The following is a 10,579-nucleotide window of genomic DNA, read 5'->3' as shown; positions in this document are numbered from 1 at the left end:
ACGAATGATGCACCAGTAGCCACATTTCTTGATTGTTGAACTCCTTTTTACAGCGTGGAATCATCCCCTGTTAAACACATCAAACCCAGTTTGGAAATGTGTCCAAAGGGCTGGAGATCATTGAGATGCTTAAGGGTTCCAGAAAGTTCTACCACACAGCTGCAAAAATAGCCACCTCACTCTGCAACCCCCACCCCAATGTTCTTTGGAGAAATATTCCCCACAAGCCTAGCTGTCCCTTGGGACGAATCGGTGTGTATTCAAAACAGCTTCCTTCCAAATTAAACTGTTCTGGAAAATCCTGCCCGACATTCCTCCAGAAAACCAGCCATGATGGTAAGGTCAGTGCCGGGTCTCGCTTTGTTTCCACACCCGTAATTATTTAGAAGTAATTACTTCTAAACTACTTCGAAAAATACATGTAGTTGTGGGTTAAGTGGCAAAAAAGAGGCAGGGAGAGGGTTAGGGTAGGAGTAGTAGTGCAGGGGGAGGGGAGCTAGGGTGGGAACCCCAAATAAAAAATGTAATTCTAAATCGAAGAGACATTTCGAAGTAATTACTTTGAAGTAAATTAATTTGAAGTCATTACTGTCATGGAAATGACGTGCAGCCCAGTGCCAGGACTGGATTACTGTAATAATAGCAATTTGCATTTATATAGCGCTATGAACCCTCAGGCATCTGAGCGCTGCTTATAAATAATATAATATAATATCGACCCACGGTCGGTGGTGATCATTTATCGACCTCGAAAGATGAAAGACTGAGTTTGGCCCTGCCGGGATTCGAACTTGCGTCGTACTCGCTCTGCTATCTGACCGGCTAATAATGCCCTTTACTCAAGCCTACCTTCTTTCCGAATAAACGGCTGCAAAGAGACTAGAATGCACCGGCAGCATCGTGTATGGAAAAGGTAAACCAGAAGCAGACCATCTCAAGCGCATCCAGAGGATCCCAGAACAAGGCATGAGCTCCTTCACGGTTCTGGGCCTCACGTCAAAATGGCGGCACTCGTCTGCTCCCAGCTAGCTCCAGTAGAATATTAAACCTCGCCCCTTCACCAGAACCCATTGCCCCACGCAGCCCAACAGCCTAGCAATCTCAGGGACCATATGTGCCAATGCTGAGGAGGCTGGCACCCCCCTGTACCATCGAGCCTCTGGACCAAACTCTTGGGATCACAGAAGGCAGGCCATAGAATGTGCTCCAGGAGCAAATCCAAGACTCGCCTCTTCCAACGGCGAGTCTTCCTTTCCATTTCGGACCTATCTGCTGTCACTCATCAACTTCCGATGAAGCGCCAAGAAGCAGTTCGTGTTTACAGTCTGAGCAATGCAAGTAAATAAATATGAATGTCATGCAAAATAAATAAATAAAAAGCCAGTGTTTGAGATTGCGCTAAAAATTAATCAACCTGTAACACATTTTTTCCAGTTCTCAAATGGTGTTGGGCCAGTAATATGCATGATGACTGTGTTGGATTTAACGTGTGCGCGTGTGGTCAGCACAGAGCTTTCTGGCACATCAGAAGATGCCCTTTTATCCGCTGCCACCAAAAGCAAACACAATCTTTCCGGCCATCATTCAGCCACGGAAAACTGCGCCTGCAAAATTCAAGGTAGGCACCGCGAATTGCTTATAATGAAATGTGGCTAAGAACCCGGTGCTGAGAGCGCGCAGCGCATTCTCTGCTTCTCTGGTGGTGGGTGGTGGCGCAGCCGGTGACCCTTCCGCGGCGAGGGATTAAGCACTTTCTGTACGAGCCCCCAGCCTTTCCCGCCTGGCTTCTGAACAAAGCCCCAAACACAGCAATCTGCAAGAAAACAGCTGCACGCAGCGGCACCCCTCCCCCAGGGTCGTCAAACGGAGGCGAGATTAGCCAGTAGAAGATGGCGACTAGCGACTTCGTCTGCAAGGTCAGCCTTCATAGCTTCATCCCTATTTACGTGTTTGGAAGCAGGTGTGTCCTACGGGGAGATGGCTCTCTGCTTATTTCCCCCCTATCGAAAGAGGGTACTTGATTTCTTTTTTTTTTTTTTTTTACATAATTACATTCTTTGCAGCATTTTGAGGTAGTGTACCCTTTGCTAACGGCCCTATGACATTTGCTGTTCTGGACACACTTCAGTTTATTGTGAACAGGCGAAGGATATGGAAAGACACCTTTAGCTCTCCCCTCCTTTCACTGTTTTATTCTCTGCTCCCTCCTCTCCCTTTGCGCCCTCTCTTACTTTTTTCTATGCACTTACTCTATAAGAATTGTCCCTGGACCTAGTATGATAGCAAAGGACTGGGGCGCCGCGTGCCGCTTCTTTTACGGCTTCCCGGCCTCCTGGCCCCGATGGGCCGCTGCAGGTCCAGGGGCGCATATTCCAGCAGGCAGAGCGGCACGAGGAGATAGCCCTGAAGTCGAGCGGGTGCTATGGTGGATTAGCATAGAGTCCCTTTTTAATACCTCTCCGTCTACCAAAGAGTGACGTGTCGCACCTACCATACAAGTCGCTTTCATAAGCATCACACTCATTCTATAGATACGGTTCGTGTATTTATACATAAAAAAAGCGACATCCTGTTAAAAAGAGTGAACCTCTTTTGAGGTAGAATATCCTGTAAATGGGATCCGACTTTGCTTTGTACAGAGCTGTCGATTTTGTGCAGATGCACTGCGCACGCGCAACCTCTGCAGATGTAGAAAGCTCCCTGCCTAAACATACATTCGGGAACGGCAGGGACAGGAACCCTGAGATGGCCTGCATTGCATGGCTGCAGAAGCATGTACCGGCATTCAGACAGCACAGACACACACGCACTGCAGGCACAGGTCTTCTGGAACTGCAGACACACTGTGGAACTTCAGTGAAACTGCAGGCACACATATACTAACCAGCAGGGACCTGCCTGTCAAAATGTAGGCATGCTGAAACTCAGGGACGTCATTTAGGGGTCGCCAGAGGTCGCAACTGCGACCTATGAGGTCTCCCTTGCAACCTCTGACCTCTAAAAAAAAAAAGTTTTTTGTTGTAATGCAATCTCCTGGGTTGTGGCCAGCACCATGTGGCTCTTTACTTCTGCAGTGGCTGGCTTTCTTTTTCAGGCCCCTTAAAAAATAAAAAATAAATACGAACATGAGTGCCACACACTTTCAGCACTGACCCTAAATAAGAAAGAATAGGAATACCAAATAATGTGTCTTTCTGGAATTCTATACAATAATTGCTAGACTCAATAAGGGTTTATTTCAGGCACACATCAGGGGGTGAGTCAATGATTTAATCTGTTCTTAAACGTCTCAACTCAGCCATTCATGCTTCTGAGGTTGATAAATGAGTACCAACACAGGTTGGGTGACATTGGGTGTATATTTTTTCTATAAAGCGCTTAAGCGTAAGTGCTATATAATAACACATCATTATCATTTGGTCATGGACGTCTGTTTGCATTCACCATAATTTCGTAATAGGGCATATACACACTGATCTTAATGGTACATATGGTGATACATTCTTGTATGAAATGTACATCACATTATAGTGATATCTTAACCATATTTTTCATAGTATACAATGCTATGTGATGCCACTTCCTGTTTTGTCAACGGGTGAAAGGTCGTGTTCCATCGCTTCCCGCGATATCACTTTGGGGTGGGGTCTAATGACATCACTACCTGTGATGTCATTAGGGGTAAAGGGTCATGTGATGTCACCTCTGCTACCCCTGGCATTTTGGTGAAATGACATCCCTGCTGCAGGCACATACGCCCTCAGGTTAACACATAATAGGGGTATTTGTAGAGCACACATTCACTCCCTAGAGCGAGGCATGCTGGCACTACCCAACTTAATGGCACGCATTTTAGCTACCTCAGAAGGGTGAAGGGCTGAGTGCACCTGCCAGGTTTTGAACCTGTGACCAGGAGCTTCAAACACAGGTCCCTGTCCTGGATGCATTAATCCACTGAGCCACAGACCTTTGGATCAGGCGAGGCGTGTTGGAATCACAAGTATTTCAGCATGGAAAAGATTAAGCCTTTGACAAGTTAAACCTGCATGGGCAAGCAAGTATGATGAAAGTGCAAGCAGAGTGATCCTGAAACCAAAGTGCTAGTGTGAAACAGCAGACATTCAGAAATGACGAATATGCTGCAGCAGCCAGTTTGACACATTGAAACTGCAGATGATGTAACCGAAGGACCAATCATGTTACCATTTCTAGCACAGACATCTCCACACTAGGAGAGTGAGCAGGATGAAACTGAAGGAGAAAGAATGCTGCACCTGCAGGGACAGACACGCGGAAACTCTAGGCGTGCAGAAACTACTGGTACAGCCATGGAGAAATATGCCAGCTGAAATCATGTGGATGATAATGAGGGTGTCGCCATAGTGGGGGGAAAGCAGCTGTAGCACTGGCACTGTAGGGCTGCAGAAACATCAAACACAGGCAAGCTGTAACTGCAGGGGCTGGCATGCTACAAAAATACAGACATCTTTAAAAATGTGGTGAAAGTGCAGTTCATTTTATGTGGGGGCACACTGGAAGTCAGGCATGTAGCGGCTGGACCTTTAAGAACTTTCCAGATGAAAATGCACAAATATTGGATATGTTTTTTTTCTCCAAACTTTCTGATAATGCAGGCTCAGGTGTGATGCTGAATGTTCAGACATGTTAGAACTCTAATCACGGGCAATCAGCAGGGGCAGCCATGATGATGGGCTGGCTTGAACTGCAGGCACCATAGTGCTAAAGGGGAGCAATGCAGGCACCGCAAGCACCTTTGTTTGTAAACTACAGGCAAGCTGAAACTACAGGCAACGCTGAAACGGCAGGCAAGCTGAAGGAATAACCACAGGCTCAGGATAACTGGCACGGCAGTCCTCCTGAAACAGTGCACCTTGATCACTTCTTCCTTGGGCGCTCACCAGCCCGAGCAGTTGCTTCCACCTCTGTGAAATCTGGGAAACCTGTCTAATTTTGGCAGGGAGTCATTGTTTCTTCTGGATTATCATCCTGAAAACAAAACAACACGTGAAACATACTCCTGACGAAGCAGGAACGCCGACAGCTGAGAATAATGGCAGCGAGGGGACAAGAAGGACTAGTTCCTATGAAAATAAAGGGCCGCTCTGTGGTCTCTCCAGAATTGCAGGGCGTTATGGTGTTCAGGTGAACATATACTCTTTTTTAAAATGCCTTATATGTTAACTCAATAGAAGGTAAACACATTAACTAAATAACCTCATTCAAAGGATGAGTAAAGGATTCCAGAAGATCCACTCTTCTGGAGAAAAAATAAATAAGAACGCACAAAAGAAGAGTTTCTGCTTTTACATCTTCTAAGGGGCTAAACGCTTTCCATTTCTGATTCCTGAGAGTCAGTGTTGCTCGAAGATATTGCAATTCCAATGGCCAGGCTTCCGTTATCAGAAAAGAGTTGCGCCAGCGAGGCGTTAAGGACCAGACAATCCCCATCTGTAATTACAGAGTCAATGCAGTCTAATACCGATCTCGGCGTGGCCTCCCACGTCAGGCGCCGCTGGTTCCGGTTGAGCTGCAGCTTGTAGGTGAAGCTATTGGCCTGTGATGGTGTGCCGATGAGCACCATGGTGGCAAAGAACTGCTGATGGCCTTCATACTTCTCTTGCTTCCTGAGCACCAGCAGGAAGTGGTGGCCCAGGCAGGAGTGCATTATGATCCAGTCCACGGGCGGGGGAAGGTGCATGTCAGTGGCCAAGAAGACGATCTCCGCCCCCTGAAGCACGCTGATCCGGTGGTTCTGGCGCAGGTGCCCAATAACCACCTCCAAGTGGCCTTCCCATTTGCAGGAGAACAGAGGACACGTGCAAGAGGTCAACTGGGGATCGTAGACCACTTCGCGGCAGTGTGGTTGGTCGGTGGGTTCGGTGGCAGTCTGAGCGGCTGCGCATACGTTGGAGGCATGCTGCATGGAAACAAGAGAAAAGGCACATTACTAAGATTGAAATAAAAATAGCAGTTTCACTTTGTAAATGGCTACGGGTGCACACAGTGAACAAGATGAAAAGACTTATTTATCATGGAGCTGGCAACAGCTGTCCCTTTCTACAGGAAAATAGATAAACCGAGCGCGCCAGTAATAAATCATGTTAAGTGAATGTGAAGCATGATTTTAAAGAAGCAACTTCATTAGTTCAGGCTTTTTATATTTATTTCTTTGATAGGGTGGATGGCGTGCGCAGCACTGAGCTTCATAGCAATTTCAAAATCTCATTATCGCTAAATGCAATCCCACCATTTTATGACCCTGTAATGAGACGTAAGAACAGAGACATTAGCAAGATTTTTGGTTTAGAGCAGCTGCATACATTGCCACAATAATTCCTCCATTGCCGAAAAAAGCCACACTCCTCTTCCTCTCGAGCAATGGCTTGGGGACATGTGCTTAACATTGCCTAAGGCTGCTTGTCAAAGTTATCATATGAAGATAAGGGGGAAAAAGAAGGTCACGCAGGCCTATATAAACATTGCAGACAGACATGTGACATAGAGACCAAGTACCAGGATCCAAACCTAAAGCAGGTGATGCAATGAGATCAACCCAACTTCCAGCCATGCGAGGTCTAAGTCCATTCCAACAAGGGTAGTTTGCTTGCTCCAACCAAATGATGTATTCCCCAATGCATGCTGGTCTTCTGTTCTACGGGACTATGGAAGGAGTTGAGTTGTATGGAGGCATATCACGAAGAATGGGGCAGTTTACATTGATTCTGTGTTTTGACTGATGTACAGGTTGAAGACTCTTGAGAAGTTTGAGCGTAGAACAAGTTGAGTTTTATGGACGCATATCATGAAGAATTGGACGGTTAACATTAATCCTGTGTTCTGACTGATGGACAGGTTCAAGACTCTTGAGAAGCTTGAGCGTAGAAGGAGTTGAGTTATGTGGAGGCATATCATGAAGAATTGGACGGTTTACATTAATCCTGTGTTCTGACTGATGGACAGGTTCAAGACTCTTGAGAAGCTTGAGCGTAGAAGGAGTTGAGTTGTATGGAGGCATATCACGAAGAATGGGGCAGTTTACATTGATTCTGTGTTTTGACTGATGTACAGGTTGAAGACTCTTGAGAAGTTTGAGCGTAGAACAAGTTGAGTTTTATGGACGCATATCATGAAGAATTGGACGGTTTACATTAATCCTGTGTTCTGACTGATGGACAGGTTCAAGACTCTTGAGAAGCTTGAGCGTAGAAGGAGTTGAGTTATGTGGAGGCATATCATGAAGAATTGACAGGTTTACATTGATTCTGTGTTTTAACTGATGAACAGTTTAAAGACTCTTAACTTGAGAAGCTTCAGCGTAGAAGGAGTTGAGTTAAATGGAGGCATATCATGAAGGATGGGACGGTTTACATTGATTCTTTGTTCTGACTGAGGGACAGGTTCAAGACTCTTGCGAAGCTTGAGATGTAAATGCAGATATTTTCATAGGTGCGCGTGGAGTGGAAGAGATGGGCATTAATGGCATGGTAGCAGGACCGAAGCCTGCTGCGTTGATTGCCTCTGTCTAGCAGAATATGTTGACGTGCGCTACGTAACCCAGGGGTGGAAGGGTGGCGTGCTGAAGCTGGAGGTGGGACATGTGGTCGCTGAATACCCTTCCCTTGGAGTTTCTATCTAAGAGCAATCAACTCTTTGGGCCACTTCCTCATCAAGCTTCTTATAATTGATTGACTCCAACAATCTAGATCCATCCTTAGCCAAATGTAAAGCAAAGAAATCTATATGGAATGCACACAAGTATAAAGTTCCTCCTGCAAGATATACCTTCATAAAATGCTCTTAAAGTGCTCTTAAAGTGCACAGATAGATGCCTTTCTCTGGTGACAACTATTTATTTTAGAGGTGACAAGATCTTCTCTGCCCTCAAATAAAAAGTACTTGTTATGAAAGAGGATGTTGCTACAAAGATTGATTAATATACGTGCAATACCTTGCCTTGATGTAATGTGAAAGGCGGGCAACTTACACATTTTGTCACTGGCACCAATTTATGCACTTTGATAACATTTTTATCAAGGTAGATGTCAGGTATTTCATACTTTTTTAAAATTCAATAAATATCGTAATGGATTACATTTAACTAGTGATGGCTTAAATCAGTAATAAGTAATTGGAAATTGGTGTTACGCATTGATTTGATTGATAACACGATATTGCCATACAATAGCTTATTTTTTAAACCGGATATTTTAAATACAATGTATAATTATATATATATATATAGAGAGAGAGAGATAGAGAGAGAAAGAGAGATGAGAAACTTTGAGCCTGATTCATGAAATTTTAGGCCAGGTGCAAAGTGACTTTACACTGCCAACAAACACCCTGATTCACAGAGTGGTACAAAGTGTATTTTTGCAGTGCAAAGTGACTTTGTACTGACTTTGCCTTTGCACTGCAAAAATATACTTTGCACTGCTCTGTGAATCTGGGTGTTGGTTGGCAGTGCAAAGTCACTGTGCACCAGTGAAAATCACTTTGCAATGCGCTACAAATTCCGTGAATCAGTCCCTTTATAGCTTAAGCCCAGGTGTTGTAGACAATGATACAATGTATCCTTTGTTGTTGTGGGATATTACAACAATATATTAAATTTGATTGATTTATTGATTTGTTTGTTTTACATAGCAGCCAACTCGCGCCTCCCGGTCACTTTAGATCAGGGGTTGCCATTGGTTGGAGCAGGGTTTGCTACTGCGACAACTGCAGTGTTCCTAATTGGTTTACCATGAAAATCTAATTGATTCGCGTTGCATGATCCTTGGAGAATCAAAGCAATTAAGTGGAAGTTCATCATGGATCCGACCCAGGCAATCTGTCGTTCTGTAATGATTCACCTCACCAGAGGAAAGCACGTTACAGGAGAAAGCCAGGATTGTGCCTAAGACGCAACCCATTCCTCTCCCATGAATCCACAATCGAGCCACCCGGCACCAGTGCCGTCCTCAGTTTCCTGGAAGAGGTGCAGTGTGGGTGGTAAAATGCAATGCATTGTGGTGGATTTGCCTATAGTGATATTGTCCTACTGCACTATAAAGAGGTCATGTGATATCTGGTGCCAGCAGGAAATGCCCTAGGTTCACCCCTTGTTCCGCACATGTCTGAGCATAGCCGTAGCGCAGAGTAGAGGATCCATTGGGTGGTAGATCTAGTAGAATTCTGTCTTCTATGGTGCAACGATGCAAGAGAATAAGTAGTGGACCCAAACATTTGGCAGTTTCTAGAAAATAAGGATGTTTTGCATCAAAGAAAAATATGATATACATAAGGAGAATTCACCAAAAAAAGCTCTAGGGCTCCTAGCCGTAACAGCTCGTCGAATGTGGTCCTTAAGGCAAAAGTGCTAAAAACCCTATCTGACAAGGTCTGCAGGGATTCTGAAAAACCAGTGTCCTGGCAGCAAGCCATATTATTGCCCGTATACAAAAAAGGTGACAGAAATCTACCAGCGAACTACAGATTGATTTCACTCTTAGATGTAACTGGCTTTGCTTCCTTTGTATTGGCTGAACTCCAAAACCGGGAGACCGAGGAAAACATCTTGAACCCCCTGCAGACAGGTTTTTGACCTGGTTCCGCTATCAGCCATAACATCAGACTGTTGGATAATCTGATTCAGGAGGCTGCGTTCAGGGACATCCCAGCCTTGTACTTAATTTACGTCGACTTTAATGCAGTGTTCAATACTGTCAATCGGACCATCTTGTGCCGAAATTGGGATGACTGGGTTGCCCTGACTGGCTGCTTGCAACCCTGGTCGGTTCTACACACAAACACAGGGATGCGGGTGAGACTCAGTGATGCAGGTGCTTTGTTCCACCTTGTGAGGACTAACAAGGGAGTCAAGCAAGGTTGTGTGCTGGCTCCCCTGCTGTTCAATCTTTACTTGGTGGACTGCTCTCGGTCGGCTGTCCTGTTAGAGTCAGGTCCTGTTTAGTCTCCAGTATGCTGTGCATGGATGACCTGGTCCTCATGGACAGGACCATCAGTGGAATTCGAGCCAAATTTACCAAGCTTATGGAATATGCCAATGCAAATGATCCGCATACCAACATGAGTAAAACCAAAGCTATGGTTGTGGCTGGCCATAAAATAAATCATGTCGCCCTTAGTTCCAAACACAGAAACATTGAATACATGGAAAGTTATACGTATCTGGGTCTGGATACGAGCGCAATGGGGAATTGCTTGAAAATCATAGAAGGGAAAAAAAGAAAAGCTGGCCAACTCCCCTTCTTGATTAACAAATTTGCTAAGGAAACAGCGGGATTTTGGCTTGGGGGCATTTTCAAGCTCTACGGGCAGTGCTTCTGTCCTGCTATATTATATGGGCTAGAGACACTGGCTATGAGGAACTTGAAATGGTTGAATACGCTGGAGGGTGTCTTCTGGAGGAGAATATTGCAGTTATCTCCATCCACCCCTATGGCCTGTATGCGACTGGAGCTAGGTCTGGTTTTGCGTCGTAGTCAGGCCTGGATCAGAAGAGGGACGATGAACATTAAATCTAGAGTCGACCCCCGATGCCCATTGCTGGACA

General features: G+C 45.2%; 1 protein-coding gene across 1 annotated transcript in view; it reads right to left on the bottom strand.

The window, feature by feature from the left end:
- Positions 1-2,021: 2,021 nt before the first annotated feature.
- SIAH3 (siah E3 ubiquitin protein ligase family member 3) overlaps positions 2,022-10,579 on the bottom strand; it is a 432,376-nt gene continuing 423,818 nt past the window's right edge. The window contains exon 2 of the mRNA XM_069639303.1: positions 2,022-5,938. Within this exon, the coding sequence (XP_069495404.1) occupies positions 5,342-5,938 (597 nt within the window). The 3' untranslated portion in view covers positions 2,022-5,341. The remainder of the gene's footprint in view (positions 5,939-10,579) is intronic.

Source organism: Ambystoma mexicanum, chromosome 7q, assembly GCF_040938575.1.
Source record: "Ambystoma mexicanum isolate Mex_15411 chromosome 7q, UKY_AmexF1_1, whole genome shotgun sequence".
NCBI lineage: Eukaryota > Metazoa > Chordata > Amphibia > Caudata > Ambystomatidae > Ambystoma > Ambystoma mexicanum.
Note: the sequence above shows the minus strand (reverse complement) of the source record. Positions and strands in the feature narration are given on the sequence as shown.